The following is a 26,807-nucleotide window of genomic DNA, read 5'->3' as shown; positions in this document are numbered from 1 at the left end:
CCTTCCTTCCTTCTCCCCTTCCTCTTTTCTGCAGAGAAAACTTTCCAGAAGAGACAACAAAAGTGACAAAAGAAAACCTGCTAACGAGTCGTCCTGCTCGTGTTCATTTCTGCATTTCTTACTCGTATGTTGAGATGTTCGTGTTCCATCCCAGCTGCTTCGTACACGGCAGAACCGTCGGGAAACAAAAGACGCGACTTCAAATACAAAGAAATGTGCACAACACTGACGCTGCGTCTCTGTCTCCCATCTGAGATAACTGGAGGGAACAAGTTGATCTTTCCAGAAACAATAAACACATTAGTGACGTGTGACGTGTGACGGCTTCCTCTGCTCTGGATACACAAATCTACAGTTCACAGTGTCAAGCGCAGACAGCTGTCAACGCCAGTCCCTTCTCTTGACTGACACGCCACCGGTTTCTCCATCAAAGTGTCATCAGAGAAGAGACGGCAGATTTCCTCGTGGACGTTTGAGCCGAAACGAGAAGTGAGTCCGGCTCCCGACGGTGCCACTCCCGCCCGTAATTTATTCGCTTTCAGTTGTTGTTGTTATTTAGCTCCGTTGACTCGGCTGACCTCGACCTGCATAATGTGTGTGTGGGGGGACGGGCGGGGGGAGATTGTGTTATTAATAAATTATACACCAGCCTTTGAGTTTCATGAAGTGCATGAAATATGGGCTGATGCAACTTGATGACATCTCCTGTGTCCTGATTATAGCGGCTCGAGGTCAGGATTGGTCGCAAGTTTCTCTTCGCTCGGCATTATAGGGCCATGAATATTCATCTGTCTGACAGAACAAGAAAAAATACCGTAATAGTGTAATAAAGACTCACTTTGAAATGAAATAAATCAGCACTGTTTCGATTCTCCGTCCCCTTTTGTGCCCCATAATTTATGCTAAAGGCCGACGATCCTCGTCCGACCGACGCGTTATTCTTTGGAGTCGGGTTCTGTGCTGCGTTTCTGTGTTGACAAATACACTAAAGGGCTTTGGAAACCTTTCACAAAGATTTCTAAAAGAGTAAGGACATCTTCGGACTACAATCCCAATTCCAAAAAAGTTGGGACACTGTACAAATTGTACACAGCGGTAAACATGGGCTTGTCCCAACTTTTTTGAGATGTGTTGATGCCATGAAACAACATATTTTAACCTTAAAATTATACATTTCCTCAGTTTGAACATTTGATATGTCATCTATGTTGTATTCTGAATACTATATTGAAATTTGAAACTTCCACATAATTGCATTCTATTTTTATTCACCATTTGTACAGTGTCCCAACTTTTTGGGAATTTGGGGTTTGTACAAAGCCAGAGTCTGAAGTCCCAGACTTGAGAAGGGGATCTCACTATTCCCACGACTACAACCTGAGGACCGTTGCACCAAACCAAGATGATGGATTCAGTCCGAATACGTCAGTTATCCCGCTGAAATTAGCCTCAAGTTATTATTATTAATATCATTATAAAATAAACTCAACAACAAGCCTCCTAACTTTCAACTTGCCGCAGGTTCCTCGTCTCACTGCCGTTGTGGAAACTTGTGCTGTGCATCTCTGGTTCCTGCCAAGCTTTGCCTTTTTGAATTCAGGCACATTCTCTGGGATTTTGGGTAAATTACGTGCCGTGCTGCTCACTTATCTCGTGCCCCGCATGCGCTGCATGATTTGGGGCTGTTCCGGAGAACAAAAGAGCCCTCTGAGACCGGATCGGGACTAAATCTTTTATTGTAGGTCCAAATCAGCGGCCCCTACGCTGCACAGTGTGAACGGTTTGACCGCAGTCGTCTCAAAAGCTTTTACGACCACAGATCGTCCGACACAACTTTGTCCAAGTGTCAGAAATCCTACTGACCGGCTAATCAAAACGAACCATGAGCCGGTGCATTGATCCTAGCGACTGACCTCTTCTTACCAACCAGGTATCACCGGCACACGTGGAACCTGCTGCTGGAGGGAGGTTCGTTTCCTCGCCTCGTTTATTATTTACCATCAGAGCTGGTGATGCTGCTCTAACATTCATCCTTGTCCACACTTCAGGAGTCTCATCGTCATAGACATCTACTATCCTTGACTTCATATCTAACTCTCTAGGTAGTGTAAACTCTAGTGTGTTAGAGTCAGTAGTCATAGTTGCAGCTATAGAACAAGACTATAATAGTTAGTCTCAAATATAGCTTGGTGGTAGATATGCTGCTATAGGCTTATGCTGCAGGGGGCACCGACATGATCCGCTGGGCGGTGCCTCTCACCCTTCTTCTCCTCTCCTTTTCCCTTCCTCTCTTCTCCATTTCCATTTTTATTTATTACAAGTATCTCATAGCTATCGTTTTTTGTCCATTGCTGGCCCCCCTTTTTTCTCTTTTTGTGCATGTTTGCAGGCCGGAGCCTCGGGAGCTGCGTTCTGGCCTGTGTTCCCGCCCCCCCCCCCCATCCCTGGTCATCCCGCTGCTGCTTCCACCTGCCTGCTGTGCTGCTGACGTCCCCGACCCCCCCAGTCTGGCCCTCGGCAGGACGGTCCCCCCTTATGATCCAGGTCCTGGTCCAGGTTTCTTCCTCCTAAAGGGGAGTTTTCCTTGCCACTGTTTGGCTTAAGGTTTTTCTCCCACTAGGGGAGTTTTTACCTGCCATTGTTTATGTAATAATTGCTCGGGGGTTTATGTTTATGTTTATGTTCATGTTCTGGGTCTCTGGAAAGCCTCTAGAGACAACATCTGTTGTATTAGATGCTATATAAATAAAATTGAATTGAATTGAATTGAATATCTAAGATTAAACAGATGCGAGTTGTTTAATGTAATACGTCTTAATCTAACACACATGTAGGAATAGTGCAGTGAATGCAAACCTCTAGTTAATTACTTCCTCACCTGCCTGCATTGTATTATATAGATACGTAGAGATGTTTCTCTATTAAGATCCTCCTTTTAACCCAAATCACGAAGACGGCATCCATCGTCCTACAAAATCACGGAAGATTCAACGCTGCTCAGCTTCATATACAACACAACGCTCGCTGTCCCCGCTCATGTTATATTAATGCCGTACGACGACTTAGTAACCGATTCCCAGATTACCACAAAAAGAGCAAAAAAAAAAGTAGTTCACATTAAAGAACCCCGGCTCCCAGAAGGAATCCTCCTCTATTACAGCCATTACCATATTTGCAAGTTTTCAACATATCAAAACCTTTAAATTAGTTGTTGCAAGATACAGATCATCATAAATAAAAAAAACCTGTGAGGAAAAAGCTGAAAAAAACATCTTGAGAACAAAAATTAATTTGTGTCACAAATATATTAATATCACCAGGTTACAGTGAATGGTGAATGGGTAGATTTGTTTATATTTATGTATAGAAATGGGCAGCTAATTATACGTGTATGTATGCGTGTGTGTAATATATATATATATATATATATATATATATATATATATATATATATATATACACACTTCATATATATACATAAATACTTACATTAATAAATGATGAATAAAATATATATAAATGAATGGGGGTAGGATTAAATAGGTTTATACTTCTTCCTACTCCTTTTTGCACATGTAAATTAACATATTAAGTGTTAAAGTATGAAATTCTTTGTTTTGTTTACTTATCTACTCTTTCTAACTGTTGTCTTTTACATGTACAAAATACAAATCAAATCAAATCAAATCAAATCAAATCAAATGAGTATACTGGTATCTCTCAAGATAACATAGATAGATATTGATGTAGCAGCGAGGGAGAGGAGGGAAACCTCGCCCGGCTCCGTGTGAGGGAAACAAGTTGGTGTTGTGTGAAAATTAGCAGATGCACTAAAAAAGAAAAAGAAGAACGTTCATACAAATCTGTGTTTTTCTGGAGGAACTGGGATACGACCAGTACTCGAGTTGTAAAATAAATCAGGGGGGATGGTGGATTTGATCATATGGGGACAGATAATTTGTGCTGATTACAAATAATATAATATATTACAAATAATAGCAGTGACCAAAACAGCTGCAGAAATACTGCAGGAATGACATAGCAGCAGTTAAATGCAGCTTTCTGTAAGCTTTAAATATCCACTGGACTTACATCAAATACATCAAAACACAACAATAAAAAACACTTTTCTGAACTTATCAATATGACTCTGTCCTTCACAGGATAAGTAACATGGATCACTGCAAAAACTCACAATCTTAACAAGAATATTTGTCCTATTTCTAGTTAAAATGTCTCATTTTAGTAAAAGAATTTCATTACACTTAAAACAAGACTCATCACTGGAAAAAACAACAATTTTCACCTGTTACAAGTAGATTTTCACTTGAAATAAGTAGAAAAATCTGCCAGTGGAACAAGATTTTTTTGCTTGTAATGAGAAGATAAATCTTGTCCCACTGGCAGATTTTTCTACTTATTTCAAGTGAAAATTTACTTGAAACAGGTGAAAATTGTCAAATAAGTTATTTTTGTGGTGTTATTTTTCTGGTGATGACTAAATGTTGAAATAGCAGTAAAACCACATTCATTGATGAAATGACATAAGGGATGGAAAGGAGGGATGGCAGTTTTACAGGGGGGATGATTTGGACCGTTTTTATTTCAGGGGGGATGATTTGGACTGTTTTTAATTCAGGGGGGATGATTCGGACCGTTTTTATTTCAGGGGGGGATGATTTGGACTGTTTTTATTTCAGGGGGGGGATGCCATCCCCCCTCATCCCCCCTCAACTCCAAAATACTGGATACGACACTTGGGGATTATTCAGGCGGGACAAGAGGAGGAGCAACTGGGCAGTACGAGGGCGATGTCAGGTGTTCTGCCGACACAGGGACTTTCTGAGTATTAGAGAGACGAGAGGGAGTGAGTGATACTCTGATTATTGTAGCGGGGAGCAAGGTCATCGCTGCAACAGGGACGCCAGCGGGGACGGAAACTGATCCCCGTTGGACCATTTACTTTTAAAATGTACTCATCTGCCTGCACAGAATAAAAAACAAAAAACCTCCAGCCCTCTGAGACGGAGATAGTGGGGACGAGTGAGTAGCCGGCCGGGTCCATAATATTTTGATGTAGTGCAATATGCACCGATACTCCACGGAACACAGAGAATACAAATAGAGTTCTTAGCGTTTGATAAACAGTCCTGCGTGAGTCCCTGTGCTTTCTGGGAAAATCTGAAGGTACATTTTGTGCGTTATTCTTCACTCTCTCACCGCCTGTGACGTTTGCGAATCAAGCATTTCAGGCATAAGCGGCGGGGACTGACGAGACATTAATTCGTGATAAGTGTTTACCACCCAAACATCAGCATCTCCATAATGTGCAGGGACGGTGAAGCTGATGGATGGATGCAGGCAGGGAAAGGGCAGCGCGCTGCACTCTCTCTGCAACGCTCCCCATTCATAATTAACAAAAGGGCTTTGGCCCGGGAAATAATTCAGCTGATTAAGAATAAATAAATAAATAAATAAATAAATCAGTCCATCCAAAGCCGGGATGAGCCGCCGACTGACTGAAAAGAAGAACCACCCGAGGTGACGCAGAGGAAGTGAATGTGATGTGGGCGGTTTTGGACAAATTCCTTCCCCAGCAGATCAATGAGATTTCTTAACAGTTCGTGTCTAACTTTGTAAAGAAAATGACTATGTTTCCATGCATCAATAACCCTTTTAAAACCCGAATATTGGCAATAACCCAAATTTGCACGGCCATGTAAACACCAATAACCCCTTTGAATAACCCGAATTTGCTCATATTCCGGTTTTTAAAAACCCGAATATGACCCCTGGGTTACTCCTTTTAAACCTGAATATTCAGTCATGTAAACGCCAAACGGAATATCCCCATCAAACGGAACAGGAATCTGTTTTCTGCACATGCTCTGTTCACAAGGAATCCTGGTCTTTTGAGTCCAGGAAGTTCTTATAAATACGGAGAAACACAAGCCTGACCCAAAAAAAGCTGCCCGGGATATTTTCTCATATCTATATATTGCACGTCGAGCCGATCGCGATCAACATATAATTTTTGTATGGAGTCATTTTTTCCGGGAAAAGCCCAAATATGCACCACATGCGTTGCATATTCCAAAATATGACCTCGAAAACCGAAAGGGCTGCAGCGTTGAATCCACCTGGGGTTTGTGACTGACGTCCAGGGTGACCACGACAGGCGGAGTCACAAGCGTTCACTAACGTTTCAGGTGCGCAATGAAAGAGTCACCATTTAATCCGCAGCGACTGTCCAGAAAGTGCCCTTGTTAGACATATGACAATTTCCAGTGAGGAAAGACATCAAATGTGATCAGTATTTCATCAATGTGCAGTTCACAGTAGATTAAAATGAAGAAAATACAAAATGTAAAACATTCGTTGTTTAATCTGGCCAGAAATAAGTGTTACGTAAAAATCGACACATGCGTCACCGAATGTCGACAGGTGTGTTGCCGTATTGATAAAAACACGAAACGTGAGTGAAACGTGCAATAAATGCAGACTAAATCATTTACAAGTGTAAAACAGAGGCACCCAGGCAGTTTTAAGGCCTTTTTAAGCAGTTTTGCACATGTGCAACACATGCGTTTCAATCCCAGCAACACACGTCATCACTTCATAAATGTAATGAAGGACATTTCTGCATTTGTAGACGGTAGAAAATACCGGGATAGAAGATTTAAAGAAGGTGAGAGAAAAGTTGCGCGAAGCAGCATTTGTTTTGAATTTGGATACAGGAAGAAGAAGTGGAAATGATGGTAATTGCGTCATGATGTTCTCCGTGCGTCGTTGGTTTGATCCAGATATCCCAAATGATTAATTACCATGTAAACGGAATATTCTGAATGTTTCAGTAACCGGAATATTAGCAATAACCTGAATTTTGACTGCATGTAAACGTAGTCAATGAGATTTCTCAACACTTGTGTGTCTAACTTTGTAAAGAACATGTTTAAAAAGCCTCCTGAATGTGGCTGTTTCAGGACGGAGGAGGAGAGCGGTGCGGAACGGCGTCCATCAACATGCGCGGCGTGTAGGAAACATGGCTGCAGCTCAGCGAGCAGCCAGACAGCTGCATTATCGCAGCTCTGCCAGTCATCGCTGACATGCAGGACGCCGGGTGACTCAGCCTACTCGATAAAACATGATGACTGATGTTTTTTCAAACGCTAAACACCCTACATGAATAATAAGCAGGAGCTGCGGTAGGTCCTGGGGAGGGGGGGGCGACAGACGACACCTCTCTGTTTGTTTGTCTGCTTTGACGGACACTGTGAGGGACAGACGCACATCTTCACCTGGGATTCAATCATTGTGTGAGAGAGATGGGAAATGGAAAAAGAGAGGAGCGCAAAGAGAGAAGTGAAGAGCAGGAATAAAGTGAACCATCCATCGATGTACAGAAGGAATTAGGCCGCTTTATGTGCAGCTTCTCTCTAAGCCTTCAGATATCGTGTTTAAACATGCTTAACTGTTATAAACCCCTCAGTAAAGCCCATTTTACCTGATTAAAAGTGAAATTGAAGAGTCATGTGTTCACAACTTTGGGTTTATCTGTGCAATGCACATCGGGAGAAAGACGGAGCGTCACGAAGCGCAAAAGCAGACGGGCGTTAGCTGATTCAGGAAACGCAGGGAAACATCTCACATCTCCGTCCGTGCAACCGGTGGCCGTTCAGTTAGGTAGAAAGGTGTTGCCCCCCCATCCCCCCTAACCCTAACCCTAACCCTAACCTTAACCCTAAACCTAACCCCACCTAACCCTAACCCTAACCTTAACCCTAAACCTAACCCCACCTAACCCTAAACCTAACCCTAACCCTAACCCCCCTAGCCCTAACCCCCCTAACCCTAACCCCCCTAACCCTAACCCCCCTAACCCTAAACCTAACCCTAACCCCCCTAACCCTAACCACCCTAACCCTAACCCCCCTAACCCCAAACCTAACCCTAACCCTAACCCCCCTAACCCTGACCCCCCTAACCCCCCTAACCCTAACCCCAACCCTAACCCTAACCCCCCCTAACCCTAACCCTAAACATGACCCTAACCCCCCCTAACCCTAACCCTAACCCCCCTAACCCTAACCCTGACCCTAACCCCCTAACCCTAACCCCCCTAACCCCAACCCTAAGCCTAACCCCCTAACCCTAACCCCCCCTAACCCTAACCCCCGTAACCCTAACCCTAACCCCCGTAACCCTAACCCTAACCCCCAAACCCTAACCCTAACCCTAACCCCCCTAACCCTAACCCCCCTAACCCTAACCCCCCTAACCCGCCCCCACCCGTCTCTTAAATCTTAAGCCTTGTAGTGTTTTTGGGTCTGCTCTCTCCTTCCTTCTCCCTTCCTTCCTTCTTTTCTCCCTTCCTTCCTTCTGTTCTCCCTTCCTTCCTTCCTTCCTTCCTTCCTTCCTTCTTTTCTCCCTTCCTTCCTTCTTTCATTTCTCCCTTCCTTCCTTCTTTCCTTCCTTTTTTTCTCCCTTCCTTCCTTCTTTCCTTCCTTCCTTCTTTTCTTCTTTCCTCCCTTCTTCCTTCTTTCCTTCCTTCCTCCCTTTCTTCTTTCCTCCCTTCTTCCCTTCTTGTCTCCCTTCCTTCCTTCTTGTCTTCCTTCCTTCCTTCCTTCCTTCCTTCCTTCCTTCCTTCCTTCCTTCCTTCCTTCCTTCCTTCCTTCCTTCCTTCCTTCCTTCCTTCCTTCCTTCCTTCCTTCCTTCCTTCCTTCCTTCCTTCCTTCCTTCCTTCCTTCCTTGACCTGAAGACAGCATAAGGGTTAATCTCACACAACTGCAACTCCGTCCTAATCTGCCACATTAAAAGCAACAGCTCAAATGAATGCAAACAGCCGCCCCCTGGAACGCTGCTGCGAGACTTTAAAGGCTGTTTCTAGTCCCTGGAACGCTGCTGCGAGACTTTAAAGGCTGTTTCTAGTCCTACCTAAAGCAGCGGAGCCTTCAGGGTTTTTTTTTTGTTGGTTTCTTCTTCACCCACTGATCATCAATGAATCTTTTGACTGTTAAAAAGGCGGGAGCTTCATTACTATGCGGCTCTTCTAGCCCGGGGCCTGCCTGCAGATGCAGCGTGAGAGGCGTTGGGGGCGTGGGAGAAGCTGGGTCGGTCACATTGCCCGGGACTCTCGGCAGCATCCCTGCATACAGAGCATCCGAACGGAGGCGCCTCACTCCTCCTTATTCTCAGATGGCAGCCGTGACCTACTTTCCACAAAAGACGGGCTCATGCAAACTTGATGATATGCCTAAAAACAGAGGAGCTCGTCGCTCGCTACCCGAGGTGAGCGTCGCGATGCGGCTCGGCCGGGGGTCTGCGGTGACGACCGACTCGCGCTTGTTAGCGGCTCGGCCCTGTGTGGTTAAACGGCTTCAGCGGTGATGATGCTGATGCATCATGGGACGACAGATGCAAGGGGATTATTGGGGGCTCGTTGGAATCGCTTGAATCAAAAAATTCTCAGAGCCATTTCAAGACACACTGTCAAATTTCGAGATGGGCTTATATTACATTATTCCGCCTCAGCGGCTCTCTAATGAAACTACTGTGACAGGAACACAATATGTGGTCCTCCAGATATTGTGCTTTCACCGAGAGCTGCAGCCGCTGCAGTCTTTGGATTTAAAGTATAAGTTATTTTAGTGGCTGAGTGGGCAAGTCACAGCCTCTTGAATCAAATATCCGCCTGCTTATTAGTAGCCATTCTTTGCAACTTCTAAATATTATAAAGTACATTTCAATGTTGAACCACATTACTGGTTCTTTATTCAGAAAACGGAAAAAAAAGCTTCCACAGCAAATCATTTTGGAGTTTGATTTCAAAGCTCTGCTGAGAAGCGTTTTAATTGGGTTGCCATTGATCAGCTTATGACTAGCAAGAGTACAAGTACAATCAACAAGAATAAAACTAATACACAAAGCCTAATGCTGCCAAACCAATCAATTCACCCACTTCCAAAGAAATGCAGTGAAAGAGCAAAAGTGCTGAGCACTCAGATTTTTCTTGGAGCTGCACTTTGATACGAAGCACAAACTGATGGCAGATCGGTGTAGGGGCGAGTTAGGGCGAGTTAGGGGAGGGGACGAGAGCTTTAGGTCTGCTTTATTTCTGTCTTCAAATTATACTTGTGCACCAAAAAACTGCAGATCACACAAATCCCTTCCACTCGGTTTGTAAACACATCTCACCCCAGAGGAGTAAAAGACGAAGCAAAAAAAAAAAAAAAAAAAAATCAATGATGTGGAAACCACAAAGCGAGATATCAGGATGATAACAAAACTAAATCAAGATGACAGATTCAGGGGAGCTGGGCATCAGAAACTCAGACATTGCAACCTCACAGCGCGCGGCTCAGAACAAAGACAAAGAAATGGATAAAGAACAGAGGAGATGTGGCAGGGACATAAATAAATATATCTGCAGAGGGAAGAGGAAGGGAGGAGAGTGTTTGTGAGAGCGAAGGTGTGAGCCGGGTGCACACACACATGCTACGGTGAAGGAGGTGCCAACGCTTCCAACTCAATGCACATGGGAGACCCCGGAAATAATCAGCACTTTTCCGATGGAATATAAGAATCATCATTTTTCATAAAATCCAGCAACACTTTTCAACCAGTCGCCATTATTACTTGTCAAAAATCTGGCTTTAGATAACGATGCATATGCATCGTTATTTCCTCGGCCAAGGACATCCCTATTAACCTTTAACCCTTGTACTGTCTTCAGGTCAAAATGACCTAATTATCCTTCCTTCTTTCCTCCTGCTCTCTCCTTCCTTCTTCCATTCCTCTTTTCTCCCTTCCTTCCTTCTTTCCTTGTTTTCTCCCTTCCTTCCTTCCTTCCTTCCTCCTGCTCTCTCCTTCCTTCCCTCCTTCCTTCTTTCTTTCCTTCTTTTCATTCTTCCTTCTTTCCTTCTTTCCTCCTGCTCTCTCCTTCCTCCTTCCCTTCCTCTTTTCTCACTTCTTTCCTTCCTTCCTTCCTTCCTTCCTTCCTTCCTTCTTTCCTCCTGCTCTTTCCTTCCTTCTTCCCTTCCTCTTTTCTCCCTTCATTCCTTCTTTCCTTGTTTTCTCCCTTCCTTCCTTCCTCCCTTCCTTCCTTCCTTCCTTCCTTCCTCCTTTCTCTCTCCTTCCTTCTTCCCTTCCTCTTTTCTCCCTTCTTTCCTTGTTTCCTTCCTTCCTCTTTTCTCCCTTCCTTCTTTCTTTCCTTGTTTCCTTCCTTCCTTCCTTCCTTCCTTCTTTCCTCCTGCCCTCTGCTTCCTTCTTCCCTTTCTCTTTTCTCACTTCTTTCCTTCCTCCTGCTCTCTCCTTCCTTCCCTCCTTCCTTCTTTCTTTCCTTCTTTTCATTCTTCCTTCTTTCCTTCTTTCCTCCTGCTCTCTCCTTCCTTCTTCCCTTCCTCTTTTCTCCCTTCCTTCCTTCCTTCCTTCCTTCCTTCCTTCCTTCCTTCCTTCCTTCCTTCCTTCCTTCCTTCCTTCCTTCCTTCCTTCCTTCCTTCCTTCCTTCCTTCCTTCCTTCCTTCCTTCCTTCCTTCCTTTCATTCTTCCTTCCTTCCTCCCTTCTTCTCTTCCTCCTTCCTTGACCCGAATACAGTACAATGGTTAATAAAACCAAGATGCTGCTCAACCTACTGGACATTTGACTCCTAAACTCCTACCGTCAACCACTGCGTACTCTGGGGGAGCTGCCGCTTTTCTCTTCATGCAAACCACCATGAGACGCCTTCTTGTTTTTGTCACTTATGAAAACCATTTAATTACAGATTATGAATATATTACAAATGAAAGAAAAAGGGTGTAGGCGGCAGGCGTTTAAAGAAGCCGCCGCCCCGTCTCACTCCCAGCTCACTCCTGGTGGTTTTTCTCTTCCCCTCCTCAGCGCTCAAGGGCCAGAACATAGACATTTTCAAACCTTTCATTTTCAAACTTCACCTTGATCCTTTTTACACACCTGTAAAGTTTGATATCTGTACTTTGTTCGGTGTCAACTCTCTCCTTGAGAAAATCAAACCTCAGGCACACAGAAGCAGAGATACGGAGACGTGTGGTGTAAACACCGGCCAGGTATCACAAATCATTTCTCTGAACACATTTTTCTTTTGGGGACACAATAACCCTCACATGAAAATAACACCTTGCCACAAAAGTGCCAACGGTGTAACTTCTGGGTTGAGGCCAATGTAGAATATACACACGCTCACGAATGGCATTGGTGAAGGCTAGCTGTCACGACCTAGCGGTTAGCGCTGTATTGACTTCTGATAGCAGCCGCTGAGCTGCAACTGGCCTAACAATAATATAATCCTTCATATTTTAAAGAGAATGCATTTTGTTGTGCTTGTCATTACCCGATGTGAGTCACTACCCGATTTGAGTCACACATGCGCAGTCGCGTCCAACATCGTCGGCCATATTGGAAAGCAACATACGGCAACACCACTTGGACAAACTACAGTTATTATTTACATGATTGCTTTTCCTATTTGGTCTGAATTTTAATGCAATAAGTAAAAGTTCCCTTTGATATTACTAATGATGAATGAGAAGAAACACCATTTTCATTAGTTTAATATTACCCTAAAAATTTAGACAATAAAAATAGTCTCTCACAATATCCCTAACTTATTGTGAGTAGTATGTATATATATATATATATATATATATATATATATATATATATATATATATATATATATATATATATATATAGTGTGTGTGTGTTTGGATATGTAATTACTCATAGAACGAGTAATCTTCCATTTGTCAGCTTTTCCCAAACTGTGATGAAACTTTCCAGATTCCATGTAGGCATGGAGCTGAGGGAAAACATTAAAGTCGCTCATTTTAATCAATAATCGGGTAATGACAACACTCTCTACTTCTCCACTGACTGACTGATTTCCTGCTGAAATGCACAACGAAAAGTGGCGCATGCGCGGTAGCGACTCACATCGGGTAATGACAGTTTGTCCAAGTGGTGTTGCCGTATGTCGCTTTCCAAGATGGCCGATGATGTTGGACAAGACTGCGCATGCGTGACTCAAACCGGGTAGCGTCTCAAATCTGGTAATGACAGTGCTATTAATTGTGACAACAGATCGCTGCGACAGGCAGTGGGTGGGCAATGGTTAGCTAAGCACCAGGCAGCTCGTGCTAATTCTGCATCGGCTAAAAACAGACAGAGGATACAGACCAAAAGTTTGGAAACAGCTTCTCATTCAAACAAATGGGGAAGTGTGTCCAAATTTTTAGTGTGTACTGTATATACATCCACAACCATTCAAGTCCAGCCCCCCCCAACACTCCCCCAGCTCCCCGTTACTGAACAAGAACAGAACGGTTCCAGCAGAATTCTGCTGGGACCAGCTGTCAATCAGCCCGCCGTCCCTGAGGGCTTTGCTCAACTAAACCCGGTTTGCATCCAGCTACAACAGGTGTTCTAGCAGAGCTCTGCTCTTTTTGGATGCCGGTGTTCTGCCAATTTCTGCTCCTTTGCCAAAAAATGCTCCCTAATGGTTTTGTACCTTTGTAGAGCTACAACTTTAGTGTGTTTTACTCCCTAAACCACTTCCTTTTCCCCTCCAAGTGGTCCTTGTCTCTTGCCAGGCCGTTATTGTAAATAAGAATGTTCTTAATGACCTGCCTGGTTAAATAAAAAGGCCAATGACTGAATGAATATCAAATAAAGCCATAGAATTGTAGTTTTTTTTCTCTTTATCTCTTTATGTAATGCAATTCATGTCATGGGTAGAGTATTTTGAAGGATCCAATACTCAACATCCCATATTATCAATTTTACATCGTGCAAGAAATCATGGACGTGCCAATCAAACTTTGAAAATCGACTGTGCGCATGCGCAGAACCACAAAGTAGCATTTCTCGGCAGGTAGCAGGGATTGGCAGAACACCGGTTTGATAGTGACACTTGAAATAAACTCTGGGGGGGAGGGGTGGCGATGCTACTGTCAATCATCCATTCATTAACTTAAGAGCATCTCCAGCTACGTTGCTGCTCCGCTGAAACATTCCCAGTGAAACTTGTGTTCTTGACGTTTTATCCCTTGACTTTCATTCTCCAAACAGAAATTTCATCACGGTGTGCAAAGGCAAATATACGTCTGCAGCCTTTACGTCTAAAGCTTTGGTTCTTGTGCAGCACATTTCCTCACATCTGTGAATGTTACAGGGGGATACGACACCATTCTGTTCACTCATTATGGGTGCGTACTATTGGGTTTGTTCATATGAAGTAATCCTTATTGATATGGTTTCACTAACTTACAAAAAGGTAAATTTCTGTAAAATCCATGTTTCAATTTTCATTCAGAACCCTTACGAAAGATTTATACAGCCCATATTTGAATGTGGAGTTGCTATTGGCTTCGGTAACACACGTACAGTATGTGGGCTGCACATGAGTTATGAGAGGCAAAGAAAACAGTGCGTTTATGTAATGCAGTAATGCTCGGTGTCTGAACCAGAGGACAAACATCTGCAGCCCACGCAAGCCACCTAAGCAGACCTTGGAGGCATTTCGATATAAAACAGGTTTATTTGGCAGCTTCAGCAAGCTGGTTTCACATAAACCGTGAGCTTCAAGGTGTCCAGGAATCAATAATTCAAAATGGAGCTTTTCTGGGTCAATATTGCAGAAAGAAAAGAAAATTTTAGGAAGCTTTAAGTCTAATGAGACTAATGAAACACACAGTCAGCTAACGCAGTGCAGGGATGCATGGGGGATAGTTCTCCTCACAAAAAATGACTTTGAATGTTTGGAGGTGTCCCTTTCTAAAAGTAAAAGATTGATCAAGATAAAGAGGAGAGCTAAAGCTCTTGAAAACGAGGACACTTTTTTATAGAGCGAGGGCTCAAGATTTTAAAGATGCTTCTCAATCAGCTTGCAACAGGGGCAATTAGTAAACCATTTAAGAGTGCAAGACTCACATTTTTGTTTGCAGATAAACAGATGGCAATTTTACATTCCTCATAAATTCACATAGGGGGAAAAAAAAAAGAGTCATGACATTTTTAAAAAGCATCCATTTAAGAAGCAAATAACAACTTGAGAGTCGCACTAAAAATCAACAAACAAACACCGTATGATTTGTGCTTGAATCACATCATGAGACATCAAAGAATACGGGGCTTTGCACGCGCTCTCAACTTTGAGCATGAGCATCTCTAGGTAGTGTAAACTCTAGTGTGTTAGAGTCAGTAGTCGTAGTTGCAGCTATAGAACAAGACTATAATAGTTAGTCTCAAATATAGCTTGGTGGTAGATCTGCTGCTATAGGCTTATGCTGCAGGGGGGCACCGACATGATCCGCTGGGCGGTGCCTCTCACCCTTCTTCTCCTCTCCTTTTCCCTTCCTCTCTTCTCCATTACCATTTTTATTTATTATAAGTATCTCATAGCTATCATTTTTGTCCATTGTTCCTGCAGTTTCTTGTGCCGGCCCTCCTTTTTTCTCTTTTGTGCATGTTTGCAGGCCGGAGCTTCAGGAGCTGCGGTCTGGCCTGCGGTGCCTTCGGCAGGAGGGTCCCCCCTTATGATCCAGGTCCTGGTCCAGGTTTCTTCCTCCTAAAGGGGGGTTTTTCTTGCCACTGTTTGGCTTAAGGTTTTTCTCCCACTATGGGAGTTTTTACCTGCCATTGTTTATGTAATAATTGCTCGGGGTTTTATGTTTATGTTTATGTCTATGTTCATGTTCTGGATCTCTGGAAAGCGTCTAGAGACATCTGCTGTATTAGACGCTATATGAATAAAATTGAATTGAATTGAATTGAATTGAATGAGAAATGTTCTATATACGTCTCCTTAACTAAAACTTGGTCGCTTTCATGTCGGAGCGTCAGCAGTTCTGACGAGGTCGTCTGCAACCGAGAACCTTCTGAACCCAGACGATTGTAATTTTACTCATTTTGTGTCCTGAAATATGCCTAAAGGGGAGACCTGTGACTAATAAACAACTATGGATCCCTGTGGGAATGAGACATAGTGAATACCGTACGGATCTGTACATTTCCATAAAACTATCACGGATCTGTCGTGAGTGTTTTGGGAAATTTTGTAGCCGCTTTTAAAAGGCTGAGTCAGCCGCTAAACACGAGTCCAGCCCGCTCAGCTGTGGCTTTTTAAATGAATGTTACAGCCAATTTATAGGAACAGCAAACACAGAGTAACTCTAGTTGGATGAAAGGATTCGCAGATGGGACGACTCGACTCCAAGTCTGTGACGCCACAGTACCGTGGAAACGGCTAACTGAATTACTGTACATACTTTCAAGCTGAGAATCCCTAAACTAAGTGACGGGTTATGTTGAGAGTATTTTTTTTTATCTAGTAGTCACTTAAGACCAGAGGTGGGTAGTAACGAGTTACATTTACTCCCTTACATTTACTTGAGTAAGTTTTGGGAAATTTTGTACTTTTAGGAGTAGTTTTGAATCACTATACTTTTTACTTTTACTTGAGTAGATTTGTGAAGAAGAAACGGTTCCTCTTACTCCGCTACATTAGGCTACGTTGAGCTGTTACTTTTCTTTTATCCCTTTTATCCACGTACGCGTCAATCTCATGACATCACTGGGTGATTCTTTGGGAAAAATGTTTGTTTTTGCATGTTTTGTCACATTTACACAGACTCAAACACACACAGAGTTTCTATGAGTTCATGTTTGTTCTAGTTCTGCTGGTTAAAAAAGAAAAGTACAAAGGCTTGACATTTTGTGCTACTTGTGCTTACTTTATTTTTTTATTCTGTTATTATTTTAATTATTTTATTATTTATTAAAGTACTTGAATTTACTTTAAGATTATTTTAATTTAAGCTATTTTTTATTTTTTATTAATTTAAATTTATTGTATTATTTTATTGATTTAATTTGCCTGAAGATGATTATTTTGTACTTTTGTCTGTTTGAATGGTTGTGTTAAAAAAATAAATCAGACAGTTACTCAGTACTTGAGTAGTTTTTTCACCAAGTACTTTTTTACTTTTACTCAAGTAATTATTTGGATGACTACTTTTTACTTCTACTTGAGTAATATGATTCTGAAGTAACAGTACTTTTACTTGAGTACAATTTTTGGCTACTCTACCCACCTCTGCTTAAGACAGTTTTAAGAGAGTTTTTTGATTTGATTTGTTTTAATATTTTCCTTAAGAGTCCTAAAATGGTTGATATCAGGATGTATCACCCGTTATTATCATGCTACAGGAATCACGGTTCGGTTGGCTATCGTCACATAAACAAGAACATATTCACACTTTGCCTTTAAAAGACGCTCACAGATTGGATTTCTCTGTCAACCCTTTTCACAGCAGATATCCCAAACTTGTCAGAGCAGGAAGAGAACAGGCTCCATTAAGTGTCCCCTTTAAGTGGGCTCCAATAAACCGGCAGCCACGGCATCAAGGACCTTCTCTAAGTGCATTGCGGCCGTTATTCTCGTGATTGACACCTGTACTTTCCCCGGAACAGCAAGTCCAAATGTCTGCAGTGGAACGCTGTGCTTTGCTGCAGCTCCTGTAATGATGGCGACTGCATGGATGCAATTCTTGGAAGAAAAGGATCAAAGAGCAACAGAAGATGGGTGAGCTGCAGGAGTCTGGGACACGTTATGGATGTTAAGCAGCTGAAGGCAAAGGAAATGGCCATACAGATCAGTGATGGAGGGTGGACGAGGCAGCGTATAGCGTGGAATTCAGAATGTGAGAGAGCCAAGGCACTCTGAGGGACATGCTCATGTTCTGGGCTTTTTTCTTCCCCCTTTTCTATTATTTACAGGAAAAGATAATGATTTCAGGTTAAACTAGACCCTTCAGCACAAACCTTTTCTGATAATTAAAAGCACTGAGCAAATGAGACTCAGTGGTGCTGCAGAGGAGGACTTTCTCTGACTGGTATAGCTTCATGTTTAATGTGCACTTCTGCACAGTTCGTAGGGTAATTAACGACGCACCGATCATATCAATCACGTGAGGGGTTGCTAAAAAATGAGACCAGTGTAGAAACGTGACATCCACCCCTTGTTATCCTTTGTTGTTTGAGTGCAAACAACAACTTGACTTCATCACGAGTAGAAGACGACCCCATACAGTGTTGTGACAGCGAATACGGAAATTTGTCACATCGACTCTCAATCATCTTGACAGGAAGTCCGTCCCAACGGGGGGCGCTGTAACCGGGACGAGCCTGAGTTGACCGATGAAACAAACAGATGATAACAAATGAAACTGGGAAGGTGACGCGTCACAGATTCATTTGTACTTCAGTCCCGTACGAAGGGGATTTTCTGGATGCTTTCAGCACCTGTAGTTTGACCGTATAGAAACGTAATTCTCGTCAGTTGTGTGAAATAAGACCTGGAAACAGGCATTGTGGCATGGAATTGTCAAATTGTTCTAATTCACTGTACGAATTGTTACAGATTACTTTTGTAATACTGTATTTGACCCGGTCTTTGTACGTTTTGACTGTATAGAAACGTAATTCTTGCCAAAATTAAGAATGAGATGTACCTGCTGTACTCTACTGCCCTTACTTTTTAACAACTTGTGCTTTTTATTATTTTACCTCTTCTCTTATCATTTTATTCCATTTTATTTGTTATTTACTGTTTAATTGTGTCTTTCCACTTTGTTGATGTAAAGCACTTTGAATTACCTTGTGTTGAATTGTGCTATACAAATAAACTTGCCTTGCCTAGTACGGTACTTTTGGTCTGGACTGAAGCAGAAAATGATGCATATAAATCCTGGTTGGTTTGGCATTCCCATTGACGTTTCAACACGGGGAGGGATGGAAAGAAAAACCTAAACAATATGGAAAAAAAACAACAAAACCTGATTGGAAAGACAGTCTGGTTCTGTCTGGACTGAGGTCCAACCTTCTCCAGGGGTCTCAGTTTGCTTCCTTGGTGCACACCGATGCTCGGGTGGCACCGGTCACACATGTTCAACCACACTGGCATCACAGCTGCAACAGAGTTCGCTCTACCTCTCCCCAACATGCCAAGTAAAAACCTTGTGCCACTCTCCCGTCTGCTCCTGCTTGAATTCCTGTCCGATTACACATTGCTGCGATTGTTTATTCCTCCAGTCTTCAACGTGGTGTGACAGGCAAAAGCAAATTCTTCACTTTCACATTTTTTATCATTTCCAGTGACAAAGGAAGGCTCAGAACAAATCAACATTTAAATATCTGTCTAGTGACGGCCTTGAACAACTGAACATTGTAAAGCCATAACTAGAAAGCAGCGATGTTAACTTGCTGAATCATTCTACTATAGTCTCACAGATTCAAATATTGTTTTTTCGCTGAACCTCATTTGTCGACGACGCCCCTGTGTTTCTTTAGATAGCCACTTACTGCGTTTCCATGCATCAATAACCCTTTTAAAACCCGAATATTGGCAATAACCCGAATTTGCACGGCCATGTAAACACCAATAACCCCTTTGAATAACCTGAATTTGCTCATATTCCGGTTTTTAAAAACCCGAATATGAGCCCTGGGTTACTCCTTTTAAAACCTGAATATTGGGTCATGGTCATTGGGCCAAACGGAATATCCCCATCAAAAGGAACAGGAATTTGTTTTCTGCACATGCTCTGTTCACAAGAAATTTTGAGTCCAGGAAGTTCTTCTAAACATGGAGAAACGCAAGACCCGGCCACACTTTTGGAGTGAGGAGGAGACTAATTACTTCATAAATGTAATGAAGGATATGAACATTTTGGCATTTGTAGACGGTAAAAAGTACCGGGATAGCCAGATTTACAAGAAGCAGCATTTGTTTTGGATACAGGAAGAAGAAGCGGAAATGACGCTAATTGCGTCATGACGTTCTCCGTGCGTCGCTGGTTTGATGGAGATATCCCGAATGATTAATCACCATGTAAACAGGGATAACTCTGTTTGCTCACGCATGTAAACGGAATATTCCGAATGTTTCAGTCGGAATATTAGCAATAACCCAAATTTTGACTGCATGTAAACGTAGCCACAGTTTATTATTGACCAGGATCTCAGTCCCGACGCAGCACCCTAGGGTGCACAGCTGACTTTGCTAGGCCGTCTATCCAACATGGATGTGCAGCAGACGTTACATGAATGTGCCGTTTTCCCACTTGTGAGCATTTATGAGTCACTGCCTGGGAAGTGTGAGGTGCCAGGTGTGGGTCGGCCCTTTCCTTCACCCTCTCCTCCTAAAGCCTGAGTATATGCATGTGAACAAAATATGACTAAATGAGGCCGAACATTATTTCCAGGAGTGGGAAGGCTGATTGGATTCTTATACTCGGTTCATAGCGGCACTTACAGAAACCCTTAAACGTCTTCCGTTTGTCTCGGAGAACCTTTTTCATCCCTGCTCAAGAATCATAGCACAGCCTTATCTTATCTGCCCCACACAATGATGCTGCTTGAGATGAATTCCTAATGTGAGAGAGCTGGAAAACTAATATCTAGACTTGGCAGTTTTCTTTGGCTGACCAATAGCCACCCCCTCCCCTCCCCTCCCTTTCCTTTCCTTTCTCCCTCCTTCTCCTCCTCACCATCACCATCATCTTCCTCCTCCTCCACAATTGCTGCGATGGAGCCCTCGCTTTAGATTCTATCTATATTACAATTTTCCATTCTTTTGATGTGTTTCTTTAGATGAATCTCGTTCGTGGCCATTTTTGTCAGAAAAACACAAACAAAACACAATCATCTTCCTGCTTACGGAGAGAAAAGATCAAGGGACCACTTGTGGTGTATGTGAGCTCAGTCTGTCTCTTACTGCTCCGTATTACTATGGATACCGGTCATCGTTCTCAGGGCGCATCCCTTTTTCAATAATAACAATAATAGATTAGGTGGGACTTAGCTTAATTCTCTGCCGGTCATTTATTGTGTACTAGGGATGGGCGGTATGGACTAACAAATGTATCACGATAATTTCTGGCATTTATCCCGATAACGATAAAAATGATGATAAAAAAATACCAATTCAACTCCATCTTTTTTACTATAAATCTATCTCGCTCTCAGATCCGCCATGTTTGTTACACAAAAACCTCATCAACGGGAATTTATCCTTCTTTCTTTCTTTCTTTCTTTCTTTCTTTCTTTCTTTCTTTCTGGCGCATTTCCTTCCTTCCTCTTTTCTCCCTTCCTTCCTCCTTTCCTTGTTTTCTCCCTTCCTTCTCCCCTTTCTTTCCTTCCTTCCTTCCTTCCTTCCTTCCTTCCTTCCTTCTTTTTTCCCTTCCTTCCTTCTTTCCTCCTGCTCTCTCCTTCCTCCCTCCCTCCCTCCCTTCCTCCCTCCCTTCCTTCCTTCCTTCCTTCCTTCCTTCCTTCCTTCCTTCACGTACGTTGTGCGTGGATTTAACACAGAACCATAAATCAGTTTTACACAAAAACATCATCAACAGGAATTTATCATTTTTACCGTGAGATACAAATTCTTATCGTCAGGAATTGTTTTGACGGTTTATCGTGACCCGTAAAATATCGCCCATTCCTAACGTGTACTACAGTTTCAAGCCAGAGAAGTGAATCAGATATGGGAGCTGATGTGACATTGGGGCAGTGTGATCTCTGATAGGCTGTCAGGGAGCTGCCGGTGGTGCGGGCTGGACGCTGCTGTCCATGCTGAGCAGGCGGGAAAAAAGGAAGAAAAAAAAAAGAGCTTACTGGCCACGAATACAGAATTAGTCTTGGGTCAGTTGCATTAGGTTTTCTCAAAGGCACACGAAGGCGATCGGATCGGTGCGTGACTTTGTGCTCATTTGGGGAAAGAATATGTGCATTTAAATGAAAACCCAATGAGCTCAGATACAAGTAAACACTTCTAAATGCTCTTTAACGCAGCTGAATCATGATCTGACGGACAGAGAGCGATCAAACCTGCCTGTTAAAGACAGTCGGGGAAATGCTTTCCTGTGTGGAGGCGAGAGGCAGAGAGGGAGCCGGGAACAGGAAGCAGGAACCAGGACCCCCTCTAGTGGCCCGGGAGGGCCATGGAGCGTGTCGCCAAAATAAGTTGTTGTCTGCCTTCTCTGGATAAAAGGGTGAAGGAACGGGATACCGGGAGTGACGGGAGGAAAAGTCCTCTGTGCGTAAAAAGACGCCGCCGGCGGAGCCGCGCCGGGAATACCACCGCTCCGTGAGACAGATGTGTGACTGTCTTTCCTCTCAAAATCGAGCGTCTCCCACAACCACAGGTCTTATTTTGAGGCCTGGGCTCCCTTTTTTTTCACCCCCTTCTTTTCTTCCTCCCTTGACTTTTCAAGAAAGAAAGCTTTGATGTTGGCAGGAAGGATCGATGCCAGAGAAGGAGAGAGGGAGGGAGGGAGGGAGTGATGGAGGATGCAGAATGGAAATGTAGCTCTTGTGGGGGTGTGTGGGAGTGTGCGGCCGAGGGGGAGGGGGTGCTTCAGTAGTCTGCCGTCATCACAGCTCCTCTGTTTTAAGTAGCCTAAAGCCATTTTTTAAAAAACAGATCTTAATATATGTTTAACACGGTGTAACATGAGGATGTTGGTCGGTGGAAAACACGAGCCACAAGTGACGTCCCTGCGTTCCCTGCGTCCGCGTCCGCGTCCGCGCCTCGCATCATCCGGACATGATAAAGTTTGCAGCCTCGCATCCTTCTCAGCGGATGCAGGCTGACATTTCACTGCTTGACCTTACTGCACCATTTATTTCCCTTTCATTTAGCACAGCCAGTGTGAAGAGGCTTTGTGTTGGCGAGGAGGACGAGAATCAAGTGGCTGCCTGGTGTGGATGGATGGATGGATGGATGGATGGATGTATGTGGGGGTCTGTGTGGATGGATGGATGTATGTCGGGGTCTCTGTGGATGGATGTATGTATGTTGGGGTCTCTGTGGATGGATGTATGTTGGGGTCTCTGTGGATGGATGTATGTATGTTGGGGTCTCTGTGGATGGATGGATGTTGGGGTCTCTGTGGATGGATGTATGTATGTTGGGGTCTCTGTGGATGGATGTACAGTATGTTGGGGTCTCTGTGGATGGATGTATGTTGGGGTCTCTGTGGATGGATGTATGTTGGGGTCTCTGTGGATGGATGGATGGATGGATGTATGTATGTTGGGGTCTCTGTGGATGGATGGATGTTGGGGTCTCTGTGGATGGATGTATGTATGTTGGGGTCTCTGTGGATGGATGTACAGTATGTTGGGGTCTCTGTGGATGGATGTATGTTGGGGTCTCTGTGGATGGATGTATGTTGGGGTCTCTGTGGATGGATGGATGGATGGATGGATGGATGTTGGGGTATCTGTGGATGGATGTATGTTGGGGTCTCTGTGGATGGATGGATGTATGTTGGGGTCTCTGTGGATGGATGGATGGATGGATGGATGTTGGGGTCTCTATGGATGGATGGATGTATGTTGGGGTCTCTGTGGATGGATGGATGGATGGATGGATGTTGGGGTCTCTATGGATGGATGGATGGATGGATGGATGGATGGATGGATGTTGGGGTCTCTATGGATGGATGGATGTATGTTGGGGTCTCTGTGGATGGATGGATGGATGGAGGGATGGATGTTGGAGTCTCTGTTGATGGATGGATGGATGGAGGGATGGAGGGATGGATGGATGGAGGGATGGAGGGATGGAGGGATGTATGTATGGATGGATGTATGGATATGGGGGACTGTGTGGATGGATGGATGGGTGGATGGATGGAGGGATGTTGGATTCTGAGTGGATGGAGGGATGGATGGATGGATAGATATGGGGGTCTCTGCTGACGTGGAGGGATGGATGGATGGATGTATGTATGTTGGGGTCTCTGTGGCTGGATGGATGGATGTGGAGGTCTGTGTGGATGGAGGGATGGATGTATGTATGTATGTATGTCGGGGTCTCTGCAACACCCCCCTTTGGCCGTGCACTAGGCCTGCGGGGCTGCTGCTGATGCGGAGGAGCAACTTTACAGGGACACACGAGGGAAAACGGGGGTGGGAAGAGAAACAGAGAAACAGAAACACCGCCAGAGAGAAAATGGCTTTTGATGGCTCGGGTTTAAGGTTTAAGATGAAGAGGTTTGTTTGAGACATCGCGCTGGCAGCAAGAATGCGCACGGTTATTCCAGGCTCTACCACCGCCTACCAAAGACATGGATTACCATAAAAGACACTGTGACAAGTGGAAAAAGTCTCAGAATAAAACCCAAAATCCAACAAGTCGGCGCAGAGAAAAAAACATTTAGAAAAGCACACACAGGGAACGAGATGAATTAATGATAGAGAAAAACGCGCAGCATAATCCGCAACTACTTACATAGTGGTGATGTTTTTGAATAAGTCCGCTATGTCCACGCTGGTCCCGTTGCTGCCCGTGTCTTGCAGGGCGAGCAAAGGGAAAAACCTGCCGTTGTCGGACTTATTGCAATAGATCTCTGTTTGAGAGCAGCTGCAGGTCGGCGGGCAGTCCAGCATGGAGCTCAGATAGTCCTGGAAAATACTCATGAGAAACAAAACCCTCCACCAGCAAATCCGGATCGAATTAAACCATAGATCCATGTCTCCGGGCAAAGTGGGGGGTGTGGGGGGGTGGGAAATAGAAAAAGGGGGTCCCGATGTCCTCTAGGGTTGAGCAGCACGAAGAGAAGAGGAGAAGAGGAGAGTGGGAGGAAGGGAGGAAGAGGAGGAGGATGCTGCTGCTGCTGCTGCTGCTGGTGCGTCTTACAGAGGATGCTCTGTGTGAGCGCTTCGGCCGGGGATGGGGATGGATGCTGGATGTCCTTGCGCGTCAGAGACTGGGTAGGGAAAAAAAAAAAAAAAAAGGGGGGGTGGGGGTGGAAAGAAAGACAAGACGTAAAAAAAAAAAAAAAAAAAAAAACAGAGAGAGAGATAACGCAAATCAAAAATGGGAAGGCGCAATCATAGCGTCCGCTCGAGCTGCGAGCTGGTGCATCATGATGCTGGTGCTGCCGGTGCAGAGCCGAGGTGCCGTCGAGCCGAGCAGGACCAGCAGACTGGAGGCTGGAGAGCAGAAAACACACACACACACAGGCGAGAAGTTGGAGCGGCAAGTCCCTCCTACTGGCTGCAGTCGCACTGACACCTGCACAAGCTGCATGCAATCAACAGTGATTACAACTGAACCAACACACACACACACATGCCTTTGAGCCAGCACGGAACCAGGAGGATTTATGAGGTTCAGAAAAATAAAAATGAAAATAGTATCATTCAAAAATGTATTGATCTATCGTGTATAAAAACTGAATTATGGTTCAGCGTTAAATCGACGCCGTAGGGTTACGGCGTACGGCGCGCGTCGCCGCGTACCCTACGCCGTAGGCTCTGCGTCGGTGTAACGCGGGACCATAAATCAGCCTTTAGTGTATGTGTATCACTGCCCCTGAGAATCGAGTCTATCGAAGGTTTTTCAGAGCAATCGTTACATTAATGATGTATATCGATGTGCGTGAAACCACAGAACAAATGCAAAAGTCCCTTAATGCTTTTTTTTCATGATGATTTTGAAAGAAGGTTACAAAAAATAAAAGTAAATATAATAGAATCTCAGGTCTTCACTATTGAAATGCACCTTAACCTTTTTTATATTTTTTATATTATTTATATTTCTTATATTCTTATATTTCTTATTGTTTGCACTATTGTTCTTATTGGTCTTGCACTGGAGAGGTGATGCTGCTTTCAATATCACTGTACCCAGGTACATTGACAATAAAGTATTCTAATATTCTAATAAAAATATTGTGAAAATGTTAGTAGCCATTTCTACGGAAGAGTATTAGGGCCAGGCAGGAGAAAAAAATAAAAATAATGTTTTAGAGGAGGAAGATTTTTTTTTCATTATGCACTTCAAGAAAAAAAAAGAAATGTTGATAAAAAAGTCGAAATGTCGAGAATAATGTTGAAATACAATTTTGAGAAAAAATCGAAATGTGGAGAATATTGTTGAAATACAATTTTGAGAAAAAAGTCAAAATGTCGAGATTAATGTTGAAATACAATTTCAACAATAAAGTCGAAATTTCGTGAATATAGTCGAAATTTCGTGAATAAAGTCGAAATTTCAAGAATAAAGTTGAAATACATTTAAACTTTTTTCTCGAAATTGTACTTCAACATTAGTCTCGACATTTCAACTTTTTTCTCGACATTTCGACTTTTTTCTCGACATTTTGACTTTTTTCTCAAAATTTCTACTTTTTTCTCGACATTTCGACTTTTTTCTCGAAGTGCATAGTGAAAAAAAAATCTTCCTCCTCTAAAATATTATTTAGATTTTTCTCCTGCCTGGCCCTAATACTCTTCCGTACATTTCTTTAAAAACAAAAAATAAAAAATGAAAAAAAAATACTTGGATAGTGTGACCTATTAGGCAAATAAAACACCAGAAAAACCAACGTGTAACTGAAGTTCAAAGTTTCATTATTTATTGAACAAAAAAGGAAACCAAAAAGAAAAACAACACAAACAAAAGGAAAATACTAAGTACCCCCCTGAGTGGCTGGTAGATCGACCTTTGGCAGCAATAATTTGAAGCGGTCACCAATGTTGTTGAGGAAATCTGGTCCTTTCTTCATTTAATTTCTAATTAAACATGTTCAGAGGCCTCTGGGGTCTGAAAGGCAAGTCTTTGGGACTATTTTGTATTTCTTTGATCGTTGGACTTTCAAACCTTTAGGTGAATTTCTTTGTTTCTCAGAAGATCGGCAACTGTATTGCACGCTTTCCACTTATGAAAAAGGGTTCAAGTATCTCGGGGTCTTGTTCACGAGTGAGGGAACGATGGAGCGGGAGATT

At 43.3% G+C, this 26,807-nt stretch overlaps 1 protein-coding gene across 1 annotated transcript in view; it reads right to left on the bottom strand.

Moving 5' to 3' along the window:
• The window catches only part of LOC133456739 (NT-3 growth factor receptor-like), an 89,757-nt gene extending 65,062 nt beyond the window's left edge, over positions 1-24,695 (bottom strand). Inside the window, exon 1 of the mRNA XM_061735300.1 lies at positions 24,307-24,695. Coding sequence (XP_061591284.1) covers positions 24,307-24,548 — 242 coding nt within the window. The 5' untranslated portion in view covers positions 24,549-24,695. The remainder of the gene's footprint in view (positions 1-24,306) is intronic.
• Positions 24,696-26,807: the final 2,112 nt, after the last annotated feature.

This window comes from Cololabis saira, chromosome 2 (assembly GCF_033807715.1).
Source record: "Cololabis saira isolate AMF1-May2022 chromosome 2, fColSai1.1, whole genome shotgun sequence".
In the NCBI taxonomy this organism is placed as follows: Eukaryota; Metazoa; Chordata; class Actinopteri; order Beloniformes; family Belonidae; genus Cololabis; species Cololabis saira.
The sequence above is the reverse complement of the archived record's forward strand: the minus strand, read 5'-3'. Positions and strand labels throughout refer to the sequence as shown.